The 22,006-nt window shown below is 33.9% G+C and overlaps 1 protein-coding gene across 1 annotated transcript; it reads left to right on the top strand.

Annotated features, from left to right (window-relative positions):
- The first annotated feature begins 290 nt into the window (after positions 1 to 290).
- Positions 291 to 21,815, top strand: LOC124439258 (E3 ubiquitin-protein ligase UBR4-like). Its single transcript, XM_046989481.1, is given in 81 exon segments — positions 291 to 391; positions 530 to 744; positions 933 to 1,060; positions 1,381 to 1,618; positions 1,785 to 2,005; positions 2,091 to 2,296; positions 2,367 to 2,565; positions 2,666 to 2,872; positions 2,954 to 3,161; positions 3,268 to 3,498; positions 3,560 to 3,766; positions 3,870 to 4,073; positions 4,141 to 4,323; positions 4,387 to 4,477; positions 4,480 to 4,697; positions 4,790 to 5,099; positions 5,169 to 5,377; positions 5,697 to 5,712; positions 5,715 to 5,886; positions 5,980 to 6,196; positions 6,260 to 6,476; positions 6,568 to 6,778; positions 6,940 to 7,132; positions 7,226 to 7,446; positions 7,448 to 7,601; positions 7,821 to 8,078; positions 8,152 to 8,500; positions 8,582 to 8,761; positions 8,834 to 9,009; positions 9,276 to 9,500; positions 9,570 to 9,782; positions 9,853 to 9,993; positions 10,060 to 10,199; positions 10,295 to 10,452; positions 10,531 to 10,801; positions 11,048 to 11,278; positions 11,364 to 11,580; positions 11,744 to 12,048; positions 12,764 to 12,902; positions 13,087 to 13,215; positions 13,437 to 13,586; positions 13,664 to 13,879; positions 13,975 to 14,157; positions 14,233 to 14,317; positions 14,395 to 14,522; positions 14,601 to 14,870; positions 14,937 to 14,977; positions 15,048 to 15,189; positions 15,262 to 15,343; positions 15,425 to 15,521; positions 15,593 to 15,724; positions 15,797 to 15,863; positions 15,960 to 16,054; positions 16,246 to 16,262; positions 16,265 to 16,347; positions 16,418 to 16,498; positions 16,577 to 16,610; positions 16,675 to 16,728; positions 16,798 to 16,879; positions 16,948 to 17,032; positions 17,117 to 17,185; positions 17,548 to 17,730; positions 17,807 to 17,925; positions 18,001 to 18,073; positions 18,133 to 18,236; positions 18,300 to 18,411; positions 18,475 to 18,603; positions 18,714 to 18,803; positions 18,877 to 19,002; positions 19,086 to 19,157; positions 19,250 to 19,311; positions 19,654 to 19,744; positions 19,810 to 19,844; positions 20,018 to 20,212; positions 20,311 to 20,392; positions 20,681 to 20,820; positions 20,958 to 21,048; positions 21,114 to 21,203; positions 21,280 to 21,346; positions 21,579 to 21,642; positions 21,715 to 21,815. Coding segments are annotated over 77 exon segments (11,271 nt in total). The 5' UTR covers positions 291 to 391; positions 530 to 744; positions 933 to 1,060; positions 1,381 to 1,618; positions 1,785 to 1,862; the 3' UTR covers positions 21,719 to 21,815.
- The last annotated feature ends 191 nt before the right edge of the window (positions 21,816 to 22,006 follow it).

Below are 22,006 nucleotides of genomic sequence, written 5' to 3'. Positions count from 1 at the left end.
ATGAGGTAGAAAATCATCTTCATTTCTTTTATATGATTGATTATCAAGCCATTTATTCATTTATATCTTTTCTACTCTGTTTTATGTAGAATACTCGAGATGTTTGTTCTATTCTTTATATTTTATCATTAACTTGTAAACTATCTGATCCCCGATGAGGATGTCAAGGTAAGAAGGAATATTTTAGCTTACTTTATTGACGATCTCGATCTCATATTTATATTCAAGAACAGTTCTTCTGGCTCAGATGCATTAAATGCATATAATATATTTTTCTTTACTATAGAGCTTAATGGTTCATCTCAAACTCAGCGATGATAACATCTCTCAATTGACGAAACCTTGGGATGTTATTTTCGCATTAAAATATCATACGAAGATTTTACAAGAGGTGCGTTCTTGTTTTGAGTATTGAAAATCGATAGTTGTGAATAAATGAATAATTTATGTCAACATGTGAATGAATGAATAATTTATGTCAATTATTGAGCAGTAATTTTACTTAAATTCACATTTATTTATTTTTCAGATGTTGGAGCAAACGATATCGAGTCAAAAAGAAATCAATGTTGAAAGTGAACTACCAAATCTCTTTGCAATAATCGCTCTTGATTCTATTGTCACAAGAACAAGTTTTCTTCTGAATAAAGATGTTGAAGTCATCACAGATGATTTAAAAATGGTTTTGGAGAAATTACTTTGCATTGTTTTACAGTTGATCGAGGTTTATCAAAGTTTTGCCAGGTATGTAACATTTTTATTATATTGAATGAATTACTATTGATAATATGGATTAAATATTGATAATATGGATTAAATATTGATAATATGGATTAAATATTGATAATATGGATTAAATAATGATAATATGGATTAAATAATGATAATATGGATTGAATAATGTGCATCAATGTTGACTTTTTTCTTTGTAGATTTAGCTTACTGTGTCATCAAAATCTCAAAGTTTGTCAAAAAGAGATCACAATTTACTCCAAAGTCATTAAATTATCATCATCAGTACTTGCTAAGAATACAATCTTTCCAGACCCTGTTATAACAGGTATTTTGGTGATGTTTTAACAGATTTTTTACTATTAGTGTCCTATTTGAGGATTTAATTTATTTAACATTGCTCAATGCTCTAAGTTTCTGGGATTTTTATATTTTAGAGTTTTTTTGTTCATATTGAATATAAAATATTTTAATCATTGACCATAACCATGCTAGATGTGTTTTTTGTTCGTATTGAATATAAAATATTTTAATCATTGACCATAACCATGCTAGATGTGTTTTTTGTTCATATTGAATATAAAATATTTGAATCATTGACCATAACCATGTTAGATGTTATAATTAGTAAATATCTCCTTTGTAAAGGTCTTTCTCTCCCTGCTGAAGAGGTAAAGAATTGGAATAGATTGGGTTCCATTGAATTTAACCCTTCATTTGCTCGTGAAGAAGTAATCAACGACAATGTCACCACTGGCTACGAAATGATAAATTCATTAATTGCTTCTCATCTTAAACACATGTCTTTCCGTTTTCCCTTCAATCTTGATGCATCCATTAGACATGTCATGAAATCTCTTGTTCAACTCATATCTACTTTAGTCACGTGAGTATATATTTATCTCGATGTAATTGGTTAATTTTTAGTCACGTGAGTATATACTTACCTCGGTGTAATTGGTTCATTTTTAGTCACGTGAGTATATACTTATCTCGGTGTAATTGGTTCATTGGAAAACTAGTCAGTAACACCATATTATTATCGTTAACAGGAAAGCAAAAGCTCGCTGCCTACCACTTATGAAAATGAAATATCGAAGGCCATTATTCCTCTGCTGGTTGATGCCTCGATGGAATATATCTTTGATGAAACTGAAAGTATCTTAGAAGTCTGTTTTGGATCTATGGATAATGAAAAATGCTCAGAAAAAATACAAAGATATCTTTTAGAAAATTGTTATGATCTTATGATTGAAAACATTTCTTCACAAGAGTAAGTTCATCATGTCTATTTATTTCTGTTTATGTTTTGTTTTGTTTTTAGATTAAATAAATGAATATATATACTTCATTGTCAGGTCAGTTTTGAATGAAGACATCTTTGTTGATTGTGAAAGATTCATGGAAGGTCTACTGGAGCGTCCTGAAGGAAGGAATACTTTGAAAATTTTCTTTGAAGATAACGATAAATTTGTTCGCCTTCTTTTGTTATCTGCAAACCAGAATTTTTCTCTTTCATTTGTCTACCGAATGTTAAAGTTTGTGTCACGTACACTGGAAACTTGTGAGTTTATGTTAAATAACAATTGTATCGTACTGTTTATTTTTTCTTCATTACAAAGTTTATTCTTTAGATGATAAAAATCCAAATGATCCAACAGCTCTAGCGTTAGTCCAGTCCATATCGAAGATCAGTGATTGTTCAACGTTGCTGACGATATGGTTAAATAGAATTATTGTCGGTGGACCTGCTGATAAAGAAATGACAGGGAAAATGGCAGACAATCGTCTATTGCTTCAGTCGATTGTTTCATCGTTTGTTAAAGAAGATAGGTATTTATTGATTAAATATTATGACCATTTGAACATTTTATCATCGCATGTTTTAACTCTCGACTTTTTGTGACTTCATTTATATTTTTAATTCATTCAGTCCTGTAAGCAGCTCTGCGATTGATACATTACTTGATGCAATCATTCCTTTGGGAACGTGGTTACTAGACATGGCAACTGATTCATCTGTTGTTATTGGTTCAAAGTTCATTGATTTTCTTTCTGTATCTTCAACCCTTGCTGGATATGGTGATGGTAAAGGTCATGTGAAATTAATGGAGGCTGTGGTTGTCTGGTTACAATTTTGGTACCTCGTAGCATCTATCTTGTTCAAATTATCGTGTGTAGTATGCAACATAAACATCTATTGTTTATTTTTTTTATTTAGTAAAATCTGTATTGGTCAGGAGAAGGAACACACGAACAGTCTTATTGAGTGCACAAATGTTTTGCTGGCTCATGTTGCCGATGTTATGGTGGTATTGAAGCATATGGATGATGATGCAATCTGTAATGGTTGTCAAGGTGATGATAGTTCCAGTGACATAGAGTCAGATGGCATTGATGATGATGATGAATCTGGAGCAGAAGAATCTGTAAGTGAGATGGAGACAACTTTTTAAAATACGGTCAGATTGAAGCCTCTGTCACTGGTTTATATTCTGCGATGTGAAATGTTGAAGGATCATATTTTTTATATAGGAAGAAGATATTGAGGGAAATCAACTGTGGAATAAGTTGTGTACATTCAGTACAACAAAAAAAGAATTTGCAAATCAACATTGGTACCATTGTCATACATGTGGTATGAATGACGGTGTTGGTGTGTGTACCATCTGTGCAAAAGTCTGCCATAAAAATTGTGATGTAACATACGCTAAATATGGATCTTTCTTCTGTGACTGTGGAGCAAAAGAAGATGACAGTTGTAGGGTACGAGCGGTGATAAATTGATAGTTTAACTTTTGTTTAATCATCTGTGTTTTAAACTCAGGCAATGAAGAAAAGAAATCCTCATGATGTGTCAGACATTGATAGTCCTGGTGGTAAACATGTTCACAGTAGTTATCGTCCATTACAACGAACTGAAACTGTTCTTACTGTAAACAATGAATCAAATTTTGATCAACATTTAAAAGAGAAATCAACGTATGAGTTTGGACAACCGATATTTCGACGTAATTTAAGGAAAACAGTCGAGGTGAAAGCTGTTTATCACTACCTCATTTTAACTTATTGCAATATTCAGACAAAAAATATTTTTTATCGAGAATTTTTTAATTGTATCTCTGTTGTCATTCTAGGTCAACAAGAAATTTTTACTAAATGTTATTAAAGACAACCATACTTGTTCTGCTCTTCTTGCTTTATTGCAAACCTTTTCCCACGTGACGAGTCCTATCAACACGCATGCGCAAGCTGTAGGTGGAACAAGACAAAGAATTGATGAAGCTTTGGATAATCTTCATTCCATTGAAAAATCAGTGGATAATAATGAACAACTAGTGGTAAATATAGACGATGTTTGATATATAAGATACAACTTTTGATTTTAACATAACGAATGTTACATAGACGGTTTCATCGAGTCCTCAAGAAGGAAATTTTGAGAATGTGAAGTTAGTTTGCAGTGGTGAACATGGTCAAACTATTCGACAGTTGTTGGCTTCTCATGTTTTACGTCGTATCTCTATATGTTGTCTTACATCAAGTTACGGACGTCGTCAACATCTTGCTGTTAGCCACGATAAAGGAAAAGTACGTAAATTTTTTTTTTCTCTATGAACGGTAAACTATATTTATATGTCTTCCTTCTTTCAGATAACCATTGTTCAACTTTCTTCTTTGCTCAAACAAACTGACTCGAGTCGTCGTAAATTGAACATTAATCGATTGGCGACAACGCAAGTTCCTTCACAATTTTATCTTTAACTGGAAACATCTGTAACGAAAGCTTCCTTGCTGTCGCTGGCCTCAAAGACTGTCATGTTCTCACTTTAAGTAGCGCGGGCTCAACTCTCAATCATCTTGTTCTTCATTTTCAGTTGGACAGCGGCAATTTCATTATCAAAACAATATGGCTTCCTGGATCTCAAACAGAACTTGCTATCGTAACTGCCGACTTTGTTCAGGTACTAAATGGCTGCTTACGTTAACCAGAAATAGCAATGAAAAAGTGTCCTCTAATATGTCATTTTTCATTTTTTGTTTCATAATTATCTAGATTTACGACTTATCAAAAGATGCGCTCAGTCCTGTATATTATTTTGTGTTACCTTCTGGCAAGATACGTGATGTAACATTTGTGTTTCAATCATCATTACGTGTGATGTGTTTGATATCCTCCGATGGACTCATATATTCTCAACAACTGGATGAATCAAGTTCAGCAAAATCAGGACCTTTTTATTTAACAAATATAATACCTATAGTTCATCCTGATATAAATGATAATAATGGTGAAATATGCGGTGGAGGTGTATCTCTTTATTATTCACATCGATTACAAATTATATTCTTCAGTTATGTTCAAGGTATGTTTATATGATGGTAATTATTTCTTTTCATTTCTTATTGTTAATTATTTTATCGATTTGTTTTAGGTAAAACCTTCCTTGGAACCTTTGGCGAGAATCTGTCAAAAATCACCAACATATTTCCAATCAACGTGAAATTGTCTAATGCCAATAAAACTGCTCTTATCAGCTTATGTCAATGGTCTGAAGTTCTTCAACATCCAGGTGTTTTGCTTTGTTCAACTCATACAACAGGTCTTCCTGTTGTTCTCATGGTTAAGCCTGATTGTATCTTGGTAAGTTGTTGTTTTAAAGAACCCCCCCGCACCTCTCATTATAACTATTGACTCCCCCCTGTAGTCACCATCGAAATTTTCTGTTGTGTCGCAAATATAACCTTCTGTATTAGAAAACGTTTCTTTATCGCCTTTTCTTCGTTGTTCACTTCTCCTTTCATTCTGATCTTTAATATTTTTTTCATTCCGTTTTCCCCCGTCTTTCTCAGTCATGAAAAGTTTTTCCGCCTAGATAAGAATAATTCTAAATCAATTGTCCTGTTAGTAATATGTGAAAGTAACTTAGTTTTAACAGAGATTTTGTCGTTGTGTCGTTTAGTACCAAGAAATCAAGGCATGTCATCAAAAGCAAAAATTCAGGATATACTTGCTGTTCGTCATAATCTTTCAAATTCTGAGCAATCAAGAACATCATTAATCATTCTTGGTGAAGATGGTAGTCTCAAAGTTAACACTATAAATCAAGAACACACAAACTTTTGGATGTCTTCGTCATTTCGATCGATCAGGTATTTTTTATATTGACTTGTTTCATAAACATTTGTGTCTTGAAATGATGAAATATTTATTGAGAAATGATAACGATTGGTATATTTTTGCAGTGCCGTTGCTTCGCTTAAGCCATTCAAGACAAGAAAGTCAAAGAAACATATTGACATTAGATCATCAAGCTCTCCTCATTTTCCTATTGATTTCTTTGAAAGTTGTCAAGTATTGAACGATGTAGAGTTTGGTGGTCGAGATATTTTACATGTGTATAACATTCAACAAGTGAAACAACGACTTATGACTGCAGGAATGTATATTGCATGTACAAAGGTAAGATAAATATGCATGTGTCGTCACTTGTCAAGTGTTTGTAAAAATGGTGTTTTTCTTTAGTTGAACAGTTTTTCTATGACAATAACAAATTGTAACCCTGGTGTTGTTATTGTTGGTGTTCGAGTTCTTGTTGGATGTCAAGCCATAGATAAAGCTCCGAGTTTTATTGAAGTCTTTGGTCGCGCAATTGACATTGAACTCAAAAGAAATCGATGGTTTGATATTCCATTCACACGCGAGGAGGTCCTTTCCACTGACCGCACAATAACAATTACATGTATGAATGTGAATTTATCACCATCCTTCAAAATCATCCTTCGTGATATATCGACTGCACTTATAAATGATATGATTGTGTTTCTGTGTAGTTGGTCAATCGCATGATGTTAGCAATGTTACTATGGTCGACTCCATTAAAGTTTACTGCAAAAACAAGGAGGTTTTTGGTTGGCCTGATGACTTACAGTATGACGGTATACCCTCAGCAACCCCTACATCCTCCTCAGTAACTCTCAATCCATTCACTCAGCCATCGGAGGTAATATCTAACGCTGCTGCGCCACTATCACTGAAGGAAATGTAAGTTTTAATGATTGGAATAATGTTATCACATCTATTTCACACATTTACAGTCACTGAAACTTTAAGGAACACTTTATAAAGTAGAACTTTAGTAAAAAATTCATGTTATTTAAATTTGAGCAACGACTAACTCTACTACGTAACCTGTTTTTCTGTAGTATCACTGCTAATTGTTTGAGAGCTTTGGATGGTCTGGTTACTTTGGTATCAAATGACGACGAGAGTCACCAGGAAATCGTCACTATAGCAACGTCAATGTTGTCTTCACCTCTTCCTCAGCAAGTGCAAGAGCAAGCAAAAATGTTGTTAGCTTCCTTGCATCCTACCAAGATGACTTATAATAATCATAAAGTTTGTGTGACGTTGTTTAAATGTATTCTTTATCTTACGTCATCTCTGAAGCTGATGTCATCATTCATTTTGACGTGATTTTCTTACATTTAGGATCTAGCACAGTTAAAGTACGTTGTCAACACTCTGTATGATAATAACTTGGAGGACATTGATCCTGAAATATTTGAAAGAATCGTTGTAATGGCTCGAGCTGTTGCTGTCCATCGGCCAGAGAATATCGTCAAATTCACATCGGAACTAACTGAAAATTTCAGCACACCATTTGCAAAACAAATAATTACAGCATTTTGGAGTTTCTATCGTTACCAACCGAGTAATTCTTCTTGTATCTCTTGCTCGCTCTGGGACACAGTTTACTGAAATGGTTGTCTTTGCTTTGGTGGAAATACTTCATGCTTTTGTCATCACTGATGTCATACATGTTCCCATGGTTACACAACTTTATATTGACCTGTTACTATGTGAGGTGGGAACGTTTTCTTTACGTATGTGATGATGATGATATTACATTGATGGACACATTCAACTTTATATAGACACGTTTACAACGTAAGCTAAAGCTGGTTGTCGCGATGTATTAAGTTGATATGTATACTATATATGTGTTTTATGTATCTTTTCTAATGAAATTGTCAACAGTGCATTAATATAAATGTTGTCATTCATTTTTTATCATTTATTTTAGGACCATCGTGTAAGCTTTGCGTGTAAACATTCTCTAGCATTTGTCCTCAGGCCCCGAACACGACGTTCTTCACCTAAGAATGAACAAAATAAGGCAAATATTGATACCGAGGAAAATTCACAAAATGATGAAGTCGATGGAACCAGAAATGTCTCCGCTACTGAAAATGTTGGTCCTGGAGAAGCTAATGGTGCTGACTCTAGTGCGCATGTCACGCAGAGTGATAACGATAATATGAATCGGTTGTGGTCAAGTGAGGTAAGGATAAATATTTGGATTCAAGCTGCGGTAACAAAACAACCTTACATAATAGAATAATGAATTTAATCAGGATGTACGTAACGACCGTCAACCTGAATCTGGACCATCATCAGGAGGGAGTGGACCTTCATTAGAAAGCAGTGGACCATCATCAGGAGGAAGTGGACCTTCATTAGAAAGCAGTGGACCATCAGCGTCATCAAGTAATCAACTTGGGGTTTTATTAAATTCTAGCTTCCCTGCTGTGTATGAGCTCCCCCCAGATGCTGATGATGAAGCGATGATGGAGCTTGCTATAGCTCTAAGTTTACAAGATCAAGGAGAAGAATCTGCGATGGGATTACATCATCTTCTTGGAGAAGCAATAGAAAATGGTGCTCCTATAGATGAAACAGAAGGTTCCTCATCTTCGGCATCTGGTAAAACATAAAAAATGATTTTGGTCAACTCCTGCTACCCCCCTCCCCCTGCTATACATATTATTGTGTTATCATTTATAGGTCATGCAAGCGAAGATGATCTTGAACCAACCACTGGATCTTTGGATTTAGTTCCAATTCAACCTGCAACTGATGCACAACAATCCAGTCAAGACCTGGGTTCAGTTAGTGAAGGAAGTGCTGAGTCAATATCCGGTGAAAGTCCTGTGGATGAACAGGAGCAACAGGAGGATGCAATGGGTTCGGCTTCATTGATTGAGATTGTTTGTTATGTTCATTTATTTATTTTGCCAGTTTTTCATTTTGTTGTAGAAGTTGAGAGTGGAGTGGCAGCCAATCCAAAACCTGATGACATATCACGTGACAAATATGATGAGGATTTCCGTGAAAAACTCAACAATCTGAACTTGGTCATGCTTCGCTCTTTTATTGATCATTTCCATCGACTGACTGCTACTACTGGCCTTCAAGCGATACCATTCATGCAGGTACACAATACCATGATGTTTTGATCACGTTTTGTAAGGATGTCATTAGTTTCATTATCACATGTTGTAATGATGTCATTATTTTCATCATCACATGTTGTAATGACGTCATCATTTTCATCATCACATGTTGTAATGACGTCATCATTTTCATCATCACATGTTGTAATGACGTCATCATTTTCATCATCACATGTTGTAATGATGTCATGTCGTCATGATATTTACTTTAGTATTTTATTTTCAGTCAATTATTTATGCCACAGGTGCTGCTTATGTTGTGTTTTGATGTTGATAACAGCGATACAGAGAAAAAAGAACAACTTCATCGTATCCTGTTTTCAAAATGTCTTCACGAACTACATTTAAATTCATCAGATATATCGAACATAGCTTCTCGTACCAGTCCTCGTGAAGTGCAACTCATCATCATGCGTTTTCTTAGTGTTCTTATGTCGAGATCAAGATCATCAAATAATTCTTCTGAAGAGGTCATCATGTATTATTGATATTTGTCATAACTTGATGAAATTTCATTCAAATTATTTTATTCACTATAGGATACGTCATCACTATCCAATCAGGTGGCGACTTTACTTTTCGATAACAACATTATGCGACATTGTCTTACCGTTTTGCAACATTTAACTGACCACTGGCAAAGCCGAATTAAATCTAGTGAAGATGAAGAAACAATTGTCAGCTTACTAAAACCACAACCCAGGCACTCTCCACCTGATATGTCGCCGTTTTTCTTAAAGCAATATGTTAAGGTAATCATGGTTTATGCATCAGTATTTTAACTGTATTTATATGAAATGTTTATGTATGTTTATTTTGCAGAGTCATGCAAGTGATGTGTTCGAAGCTTATCCTTTGCTTGTTACTGAAATGGTTTTACGTTTAACTTATCAAGTTAAGAAAATTGTACATGACAGTGAAAAGAGTGAATTATCTGAAGAGTGGTTCACATGTCTTTTTGAGGTTGTAGAAAATAATTTCTATTTATACTCACTATATTTGTTTTGCTAATTTCCTTGTCGTTGTTAGTATATGATGCTTCAACAAACTTCATTTGTAAAAATCAAGAGACAAGTTCGTAAACTATTACTGTTTCTTTGTGGATCAAAAGAAAATTATCGAGAACAGAGAGACTCTCATGCTCTTAATCTCCACTTTAGAATTGTCAGGTATAAATACATGCAATGGTCTGATTTCGAAAATAATGTTATATATTTTCATATTTAGTATTCTTCCGTTGAATTTAACATGGAAATAATTGCAGAGCCATATCTGAAGCTGGCGGATTTAGTGAAAATCAGGAAACATCAATGAACGTAGAATATGATACTTTACTTGAGCTTATTGAACACCTTAAATCTACAGCTGATATTTCCACCAATAGAACAAAGAATTGGAAAACTTACTGCATTAAGAATACAAGTAAGTTAGAAAAGTACAATCTATATTTTTAGTTTGTAATAAATACATAATACTTATCAATAAATTTTCTCTCTTTAGGAACTCTTTCATTCTTATTTAAAGTTAGCTATGTTATCAACGAAGGAGTAACGAGTACTATTTTACACTTACTTACTTCTGCTCTTTGTATAAACAATGAGAGCGAGAAGAACTCAGAAAATGAAGAAGCATCCTGTCAGCTTCTTGTTAAACAGTTCATTGAAAATATTGATGTTGAAGACATCAAACAATTTGTTCGTTGTTTCTTGCTACAATCCAACTCAACAAACATTCGTTGGCAAGCCCATTCTCTTATTTACTCTACTCATAAGTAAGTTCATACACTATTAATCAAATTATAATTTGTATTATGTACATACCTTCATATGAAATAAATCACAAGTTTCTTAGACAAATCTCGTATGCACATGAACAAGAATTCCTTTACTAATACACAAAATATTTTAGAAACGGTTAAGCACGATATTTCATCAAGAATGCTCTCATTTTTATGGACATATACTTAGTGCTAGTTTTTGTCTTCAAAAAAGTTTCGATTTCTTAATTTTTTCTGTAGAAATTGTGGTGTAGACTACCAAGAGAAGTTGTCTGAGATGATGTGGAGTCTATGGCCTGAGTTACCTGTCTTTGGACGAAAAGCTGCCCAGTTTGTAGACCTTCTTGGTTATTTCACGATAAAATCTTCCCTATCGGATCATAAAGCCGCAGAGTTTTCTGAGAAAGCCATGCTTTTGTTAAGGAAACAGAATCAAATTCTACGAAATCATGCGAATTCAAACGTTTACAGGTGAAATATCTGTTTTTGTATTATTTTTCTTACAATCATCATGTCAATTATTTTTTTAAAGAATGTCTTTCTGACTTGTTTACAGGTTACTTTCGGGCCTTGTGGATTTTGATGGATTCTATTTAGAAAGTGATCCCTGTTTAGTGTGCAACAATCCCGAAGTTCCTTACAGTAATAGTAAACTTTCAGCCATTAAGTCTGATGCAAGATTTACCACGACAAAACATATGGTAAAGTTGATTGGCAGTCACAACATCTCTAAGGTTACCATTCGTGTGAGTGACGTTAAAAGACAAAAGATGGTACGTTTTACATGTTATGAATCTACTTGTTTAACTTAGAGCATCATAAATAAAACATCCTTATTTTGTGTTCCATCGACGTATATGGAGCTTAAAAATTGCAAAATATCGCAGCAGCAGATTGCCTTATGCTAGCATTTAAATGTGTTTGGTTTTACTGCAGGTGAAGACAATCAACTTGTACTACAATAATCGTTCCGTTCAATCTGTCGTTGAACTGAAGAACAAGAACGATCTTTGGCAAAAAGCAAAGAGATGTTCCTTAATGCAAGGTCAAACTGAACTGAAGATCGAATTTCCTTTGCCTATAGTTGCTTGTAACCTCATGATTGAGTATGCTGACTTCTTTGAAAACCTTCAAGCGTCCTCTGAGACTCTTCAATGTCCTCGATGTAGTGCACCTGTTCCGGCTAATCCTGGAGTTTGTGGAAACTGTGGAGAGAATGTCTATCAATGTCATAAATGCCGGTAAATTACATTATTTTACAATATTTGTTACAAATCCTTATTTAGGGACGGAGTTATGAGAGCGATACGGCAGGGGTTCACCGATTTCCCTACAAAATTCTATTGCACCAAACAATTTTAAAAATTTCCCAATCTTTATAAGAAAGGTAACAGAATTCAACAAAAAAGTTTGGAAATGGTACGGCAACAAGTAGCGAGCGAAATCCAGACTAGAACCCTGCCCTCACACAGCCTTAAACATGGTACGGCAACAAGTAGCGAGCGAAATCCAGACTAGAACCCTTCCCCCACACAGCCTTAAACATGGTACGGCAACAAGTAGCGAGCGAAATCCAGACTAGAACCCTTACAGCCTTAAACATGGTACGGCAACAAGTAGCGAGCGAAATCCAGACTAGAACCCTTCACAGCCTTAAACATGGTACGGCAACAAGTAGCGAGCGAAATCCAGACTAGAACCCTTCCCCACAGCCTTAAACATGGTACGGCAACAAGTAGCGAGCGAAATCCAGACTAGAACCCTTCCCCACACAGCCTTAAACATGGTAAGGCAACAAGTAGCGAGCGAAATCCAGACTAGAACCCCTTCCCCCACACAGCCTTAAGCATGTTTGTACATTTTTAGCTACGTAGTTTACACTGTAATTCTCTCATTTACTGTTCGTACATGATGAACGAAAGCATCCATTAAGTAGAAACTCGTGATGATGTTTAGGTCGATTAATTATGACGAGAAGGATCCATTTTTGTGCAATGCTTGTGGCTTTTGTAAATACGCGAAGTTTGACATCAGTCTCACGGCAAAGCCATGTTGTGCTGTTGATCCTATAGAGAATGAAGAAGACAGAAAGAAGGTTAATGTGATACTGTATTCTTATTTTTACCTCATGTCATGAGCTCTTTTATTATCTTACATAAACTTTTTATTAGAGTGATGTCGTTACTATTTTTACATATCACGTGATATCGTGACGTTTTATTATATGACGTCAATTTTCATCGAAGGGACTGCATCATTGCATCGTGTTTTTTCTGTAGGCTGTTGCAAGTATTAACAACTTGTTGGATCGTGCAGACAAAATATATCGTCAATTGGTCGCTCAACGTCAACCATTGGATTCGCTGTTGATGAAAATTTCTGAACAAGGAGACAACGAGTTGGTCAAGGTATCAAACATGTCTTTGCGTTGTCTTATCTTGCGTTGTCAAACATATCTTTGCGTTGTCAAACATGTCTTTGCGTTGTCAAACATATCTTGCGTTGTCAAACATTTCTTTGCGTTGTCTTATCTTGCGTTGTCAAACATATCTTTGCGTTGTCAAACATGTCTTTGCGTTGTCGAACTTTGATGTATTATACTTAATGTAATACTAATGTCGTATTGCAGAATGAAGCTGGCCAGATTGTTACTACAACTACTAGTTCTGGCAGTCAAACAGCTGGCAGTCATGCTGTTAATAAGAATATTCAGGCTGTAGCTCAGAGATATTGTGTTGATTGTAAAGGAAACTTTGATGAGCTAAGTAAAATTATGCAGGTACGATAATTTATTTTAAGTAGTTACGGCAAGTTTAGTTTTGTAACTTACATTTATTAATTAATAATTTATCGTAGAACGTCCTAGCTTCACGTAAAGAATTAATTGAATATGATAGAAAAGAACGCGACGAAAGATCAAATAAAGAAAATGTGATAAATAATTCATACGCAAACAGTCAGTCTGTTCCTGGTCGTTGCTATGGTTGTTCGTCAGCTGCTACTGATCATTGTGTAACTTTATTAAAAGCTTTAGCTATGAAGGCATCCACTAGAAATACACTCATAAAAGAGGTAATATATTGTATATTTGTTAGAATAAGAATGACCTCTAATACTTATGATGGTGATGATAATCTGTGGAAATATCTTTTCTTTCTTGTTTTTAGGGTCTTATTGTGGAGTTAGTAAATTTTACATTGTATCAAGGAACATCGTCCATTAGACGAAACGTTCGAGATTTGCTTTGTCTGTTGATAAGAAATAATCCTGAAGCAACAGAGGAACTTGATAAAATATTAATGAGTCGTGTGAGTCAAGGTATCGCAGTACAGAATATAAATCCATCAGTGGTAAGTCTGATGTAACTCCTATTCTTCTTGAGAAAACATTATTAACACATTTGTTGTGTGTGGGGTTTTTTTCAGTCATCCTCCATTAGTCGAGATATGAAACTTCTTACAACTGTTGTTCAGTTGGAAGATAAATGTTGGGAACAAAGATTACGTTGTGGTAAAATAAAATCTTTGATATTCAATGAATCATTTTTGTAAATTAAAAATTTCTTTAATATTTATATTTTTGTTTAGTAACTCAACTTTTTCTACAATCAGTTCAACATGTGAGCCCCATTGTTGTTCAAACTGTAACTTTACCATGTCTGAATATTCTTGCACAATTTGTAAAACCTAAACAAACTGTTAACAAGACCACGGGGGTAGGTATTAAATGATTTTTCTCTCATATTTGACTACTTGCATTTATGGTAATCGATTTCTTTGTCATTTTACCTCAGCAAAAGAGTGTAAGTGAAGTGGCGACGTTTAAAGTAAGACCAACAATCAATGTTAACATGAAAGACTGGATCGACGCAAAACCAGAAGCATGTTTTGAAGAATGGAAGAACAGCAAGCTGTTGAAAACAAGCGAAAATGATGAGAATCGTCAAGATTCAGTAAATGAATCATCATATCTTAGTGGTGAATGGTTAAGAAATGTTATCTTTGCTCCTTCTTGTGGAACGTTAAGGCAGGTCGCTTGTAGCATAGTGGAAACTATTTGTCAGGTAAGAAATTTATTGTTTGTAACCTTCATGCAATCATCATTGTTCATGTTTATTTCTACCTTTTAGATTCCAAACAGAAAATGTCATATTTTAAATATACTTACAAGGTACTAAATACATGACTATTTTAAGGTCTAAAGATGAAAATTATTTTACTCGTTTTCAAATTTCATGAAGTTACCTTCAAGATGTCGGTAATGTCGGGGAGAATGCAGCGGAATTTTTCAATTTATACACGGACTTAATGAAACCTGCCAGTTGGAAAGAATATCTTGCCTCATGTGGAGCATTGTTGATTATTCGAGATCTTATCATCAAGGTTCTTTTAAATATTCATTGTGTTTATTTGAATTAAAATAACTTGAATCAATATTGAAAGTTTATTCTTTAGGAAATTGAACAGTTGACTGTTTTAGAAGAAACATCTTTATGTTCAGATTTATCCCAAGGTTACTCACTCAAAAGATTAACAGGTTTTATGCATCGTTTCTTATTGTTGTTTTCTATACTAATAACACGAGAACAATCTTAGTATTATAACACTTTGTTCACAGAACTCATGGCCTTGTTCATTGAAGAGAAGAAAATCAAACAAAACTTTAAAGTAAAACTAGTGGGAACAGTACTTAATGGATATCTGTCATTAAGACGGTACTGTATCATCTTCTTCATCGAGATTTGAACATTATAAATGAAGTTATTCTCTTTGATTTTCCTTCCAGACTTGTTGTCCAACGAACCAAGCTGGTCGATCAGAGTCAGGAAATACTATTAAATCTTCTTGGTGAGTTAACTTCAGGAACAGAATCTGAGACGAGAGAGTTCATGGCAATTTGTGTAAACACTTTAAATAGGTAAGTCCTTATAAACTGTAGAAAAGTCTTTATTTTCTACAAAATTTTCTAAAATTTGGTTTTTGTACCTAGATATGAACTTGAAGACATACGCACTCCTGTTTTCATATTTGAACGACTTTGTAACATTATATTCCCTGTAAGTACGTTAATGTAGTGTCCAGGACATTGCACGAACCTCTTAACTTATACGTCATTTAATTTGGCTTGAAAATTTATCACTTTGATTTTGTAGGAAGAGAACGATACGAGCGAGTTTCTGTTGATTTTGGAAAAAGATCCTCAACAAGAAGATTTCCTTCAAGGAAGAATGCAAGGAAATCCATATAAGTTAGTCAATATTATTGTTAAACTTTCGTCCTTATTAGTTAATGATAATTACATGTTTGTAAATGTAGATCGTCCAGGTTGGTATAGTCCTGAGAAGGACTGTTTTGTTGTTGTTGACTGACGTTTCGACAACCTTAGCGGTAGTCATCTTCAGAGTCAAAATGATCATTATTGCTCCTATTCTCTTTTAGATCTACTGATAGTGGTTTAGGCCTTTAATGAGAGATGTTAAGAACAAGATATGTACGGATTGTGATCTTATTGCTTTATTGGAAGATGACACTGGCATGGAGGTTCATTTTGACAATTTCTGTATTCTTTAACACGTAGCGCGAAATTTCTTATTGATGATTTTGTTTTAAGCTTCTTGTAAACTCAAAGATCATTAGTTTGGATTTACCAGTTAAAGATGTGTATAAGAAGATATGGTGTCCGCAAGGAGAGGTTTTATACGTTCAATCTTGTGTTTCTACACTCCGCCATGTTCATACATGTAGTTACTAATGTTTTTACAATGCTTAGGGCGAAGCAATGAAAGTAGTCTACCGTATGAGAGGTAATCTGATGATGAATGTTTTTTTAAAGAGAATTTTATATTTTAAATTCTGTTATTATTTCAGGTTTACTTGGCGATGCAACTGAAGACATTGTTGAACAACTCGATAAGAACAATCGTATGTGAACATTTACTGTCAATAAAAAATGTTAAAGTAAAAAAATGTCAACATTTCTTTGTTATTCAGAAGAAGGTGTTGATGATGAAGTAGTGTATAAAATGGCTAATGTAATGAGTGAATGTGGAGGTCTAGAGGCCATTTTAAAAAGGTTTGCTTTTCCTTTACGACGTAGATTTTTTTAGCTTTCTCAACCACTATTTTTACACCCTTTCGCAGGTTGTCTGGTCTTCGTAACTTGACACGAGGTCGACATCTACTTGAAGTTCTTCTTAAACTTCTCGGGTTTTGTGTCAAAGTAAAGGTAAGTGGATGGACAGTTTGTGATATATCTTTACAAAAGATCTTTTTATTTATTTTTCAATCTGGATTGCTTCTTTGGAATCAGGCAAATCGTGAATATTTGGCCAAACCTTCGCTGAAAACCTTGAAGATTTTATTGGACCGTTTGAATCAGGTGCGAGCCTCTAGCTCTTAGACATTTTCATTTATGTTTGTGTATGTGCTTAAAGTCCTTGAAAAATCTTCAAATTGAAAAATGAATTTTAGGGCACTTGAAATGTTCTTAAAAACTCAATATCCAATAAAGTTCTTGAGCTTAATAAACACACAAATTTGAAATGCAATTAACTCTTAGTTGAGCCTAATTAACTCCTATCTCAAACACCTATCTCAACAAAAGGAATGACGATACACATTAAATTTGATTCAAACAAAATTTTTCGTTGTTATTTTTAAAAAGTCTTAAAATATATTTTTTACTCGTGTACTACACGAACCATCATCATTAATTTGAACTTAATGCTTTTGTGCCTTTAGATCCTACTCGTTGAGCAAACTTCGCCAATTGGTATCAATAAAATGTCGGAACAGATTCTTGCTATCATTGAAGTATTATTACAAGCTGGAGGTGCTAATATTAAGCACATGCAAGTTAAAACTCCTGAAAATGAAGAGTTGCAGTTGCAAATGTTATTGGACATCATTAAAACACCTTACGTTGTATGTTCAATTCATCAATGTATGTAGTGATGTATGTAAGCATATAAATTATCATTATTGTTTTTTGTTTTAAAAGCGATCGAACAAGAACATTTTGTTATCACTGATGCGTATTCTTCCGTTTCTGACATTTGGAGATGAGAAAAGCATGAACGCTTTGGTTGATTATTTTGAACCGTATCTTGATTTTGAAAAGTGAGTTCTGTTCACGCTAGTAGTTTCTTCGTCCTCTGTATTCTGGTTCATTTTATTTTTCTCTTTTTTTTTCAGATTCGATCAATCGCATACTGACGATGAAACATTGTTTTTGGAATGTTTCTGTAACATTGCTGAGGGTATTGAGGTAAGAAATTTTATTTTTACTCAATTATTGTTTCCAAATTGATTATTTTTATGTTTTAGAATGACGAGAATGGCAATGAGTTAAAGAATATCATAATCAAAAGAAATCTACTTCAAAAAGCCGTCAATTATCTAGAAAACTATACTCCAACTCAATCATTCAGGTGATAATTGTTCATCATCAACCTAAAAATGATCATTTTTATGAAAGTTTTGTTTTTCTTCAGTACATCAAATTTAAGTGAAACTGACGCATGGAGAGAATTTCTTGCACGCTCTTCGCTTCCTTTTATCCTCAAGTTTCTGTCAGGAATGTGCAAGAATCATGAGCAATCACAGGTATTTTCAAGTCTGCTGCCATTTTTGTGGAATGACTTCTCATCGCTTACAACGTTTCGTTAGTTGTCTGTGTCTAAAAGCGCTGTACCATGTATACATCGTCTTGAACAAGTCTCCTCTGAAGAAAAAGTTGGTTCATTGGCAGAAAACCTGATGGAGGCTTTAAAAGATCACCCTGAAGTTAAAACCAAGGTAAGGTGGATTTTTTATCTGTTATTCTGAAGCATTAAACTGCATTCACTGTGGCTGTATTTTCTGTTATTCTGAAGCATTAAACTGCATTCACTGTGGTTGTATTTTAGGTGAATGCCGTTCGACGTCAAACACGACTTGAAAAAAAGAAATTGGCTATGGCAATGCGTCATAAACAACTGGGAGATCTGGGGATGAGTGTAACTATTGATTATCATTTACAAAATTACAGCAAACGATGCAACTCAAGCTTTAATTTGTATTTTTATTCAGGCAACTGAAAGTGGGAAAATCATCTCAAAGCCCTCAGCTGTTATTCAGGGGTTTGAAGAAATTTCTAATGAAACAGGATTAACATGTTGTATCTGTCGTGAAGGTTATAAATATCATCCAAATAAGGTGAGTTTTTGGCTTTCTTATGAATAGAGAAGATGAGATTTCATAATTATCAATTTTATGTAAAAAAAAACGTGTTGTTGCAGGTTCTTGGTGTTTATACGTTTACAAAAAGATGCCTTTTAGACAGCTTTGAACTAAAACAAAGAAAAACTCAGGCAAGTCTGAAGATTTGAGGGTTTTGATGAAAGATACACAAGAAGCTATTAGATTTATGTAAAATAATGATTGTTTCATTTGTAATAACTAGGGCTACACGACTGTGAGTCATTTTACTATTGTACATTATGAATGTCATGTTGCTGCTATAAGGTAATTCATTTTCTCACAATTGATCTTATGATTATTGTAACATTTTAAAGCCTCGCTTATAACAAATTAATGAATTAGCATTATAGATAAAACATAGAGAAAAAATTATTCACATTTTATTACGATCATTTATAATTCAATCTAATTAAACTGAAGATGTCGAAATATTACGACGTATTGAGAAAAATTCTGTTCTCTTTGTTTTACATATATAATGGCGATTTTATTTATTTCTTATAAGCTTTGCATTGATTTTTTAGTAAGGTTACGTTTCTCGTCTGAAATTTGCCATTTTCACTATCAAGTATTTCTACTATGTATTTTGATTAATTCTCTTTTAAGATTGGCTCGAGGTCGAGATGAATGGGAAAGTGCTGCCCTTCAGAATTCTAACACGAAGTGTAACGGTCTCTTACCACTTTGGGGACCCCAGGTTTAGTGTGAAAAAATATATCGTCATTTTTAACCAGCGATGTTAGATCTATATCTTGTTTATAGGTTCCAGAGTCATCATTTGCTAGCTGCTTGGCAAGGTGAACAGGATTTGTCATTACAAATGAAATATTTTCACTGGTTATTGTAGCAATAAGTTTAGGTTCTATCTTTGTGGCAATTATCCTAGGTTTATTTTATAGATTGATTAGAGGATGAAGTAGTTTTCTTATTTCGATGTTTGTTTTAAACTCATGTTTCTCTTTATTTCAAGACACAATAACTACATTCAAGAAGCAACAAGTCACATAGAGCCGACGTTTCAAAACACTCTTCATGATATAAAGTTACTACTTGTCAGATTTGCTTTTGAGAAATCTTTCAACGAGGATTCAGGAGGTGGAGGACGTCAGAGTAACTTCAACATCATACCATACATGATACATATGGCTTTATATATCATGAACACGTAAGCTCCACTGTATGTTATATCTATTTTTTCTCTACAATATATGTTCATGTCTGCCTACTGTGTACGATGTTCATTGTTATTTTTCATTAATTTAGAGCACGTATTAGAAGTTTAGAGAAATCAATGACGACGTTTATAGAAGAAACGCTTTCTTCTTGGGTACAGTCTTCGTTCGAGGTTAGTCTACGTATCTTTAGTCATTCGACTTTCGGTAATGTTTTTAACATTTATTTAAATGGTTAAAAAGGTAAGTTGGTTTTAACGATGATTTTGCTGTCTCGCATGAAATTCTTTCTTAATGTTTAGCGTTGCTAATAGTCCATGAATTATAATTTGAGAGTAATTTGGGTAACTTTTTAACCCTTTATTACCTGCTGAAATATCACCAATGGACTATACTCTTACACTTTGGACATATGATTTCTATTAATGAAGTAAACTTTGATTTATTTTTGTTATTCTAAGGTGAATGGTCCCATGTTCATGATTGTTCTTTCACTATTTACACATCATCTTGACGAATGGAAAAAATTACGTTTGATTTTTCTTCGAAGACTGATCATTTTAGCACATGTTCGTCACGTGTCTCCCAAGGGTACATCCAAGTGAGTTCGCTTTTGATGAATTTATGGAATGTAGTGCCTTCAAAGAACTAATTTTTTATGTTTTAAAAAACTCAGTCCTCTTTGCTTGATTGTTATGTGTTGACAATCGTGTTGTATTTTATTTTTCTGTCATGTAGACTTACTGACTGTGAAGTAAAACCATATAATGTTTATCGACCAATACTTATATACTTCGCTCTTCTCGATAAACTGCAACACGTTCTCAAGGTATGAAGGTTTCGTGTGTTTTTATTACCCAATTCATGTTCTTAAAATTAGTTTCTTTTACTCAGGCGAACGTTTTGTCAACAGCAACGTGGTCCCAAGATCTCGCTTTTTTTATTCGAAATAACGATGAAAAAGTGTTAAAGTTCTGTGAAGAGGTGATGTTTGTAGTTTGTATGGTTTATTATTTTTGTGTTAAAGTATGTATTTTTATTCTTTATTATCATTTTACAGATTGTCCGTTACTACCAAGATGATCTTCTTCCTGCTTCATCGTTTCCTGAGATATGTGACGTCACAGGTATGTCTTTATTGGCTGAACAGTTTTTTCTTGCTGAGTTTTTTAATTCTAGGAAGTTTTTTTGAAAATTACAACAGTTTTCAAAAGTTCATCAGTTCTCACGTACGACTATCAGTTTAAATCTTTTCATTGATCACAATAGATAGAACAGTCGTAAATTGACATTTTATTACGGAGAGGGGGGGGGGTAATAACTGTATGTGGCCAAAAATAATATTGGTTTTTATGTTAGGTATACTTACGGATGTTGGTGATTCACAAAAGTTTATTTCTGATCTTCTAAATTCCATACCGTCGTAAGTATGACAGGAAAAATATGGGAAATCATGAAATGATTATTTTAAATAGAATTTATTTTCTTTTTATAGATAAATAAAGACAAGTTTTTTCCTATTGTTTATGTTTTTTATAGAATGTAATTGTAAAATTTATATACGTAAATAACAATGATGTTGATGTGTTGTGCGTATTTACTGTTGAAAACTTGTCTATTCAATGCAGGTTATGCACTCTACACATGCTATTCACACTACATTGAACTCTCGTAGTTTAACAAAAAGATTGTATGGACATTATATGTCCGATTTTTCCATAATCTATTTCCATGAACGTGTATATGAACTTTACATGAAGTAGTTGTAGTTAAATCTCTATGGATTT

The sequence above is a fragment of the Xenia sp. Carnegie-2017 genome, unplaced genomic scaffold (genome assembly GCF_021976095.1).
Source record: "Xenia sp. Carnegie-2017 unplaced genomic scaffold, XeniaSp_v1 HiC_scaffold_19, whole genome shotgun sequence".
NCBI classification, from domain to species: Eukaryota; Metazoa; Cnidaria; class Anthozoa; order Malacalcyonacea; family Xeniidae; genus Xenia; species Xenia sp. Carnegie-2017.
This window is presented reverse-complemented; position numbering and strand designations above follow the sequence as displayed.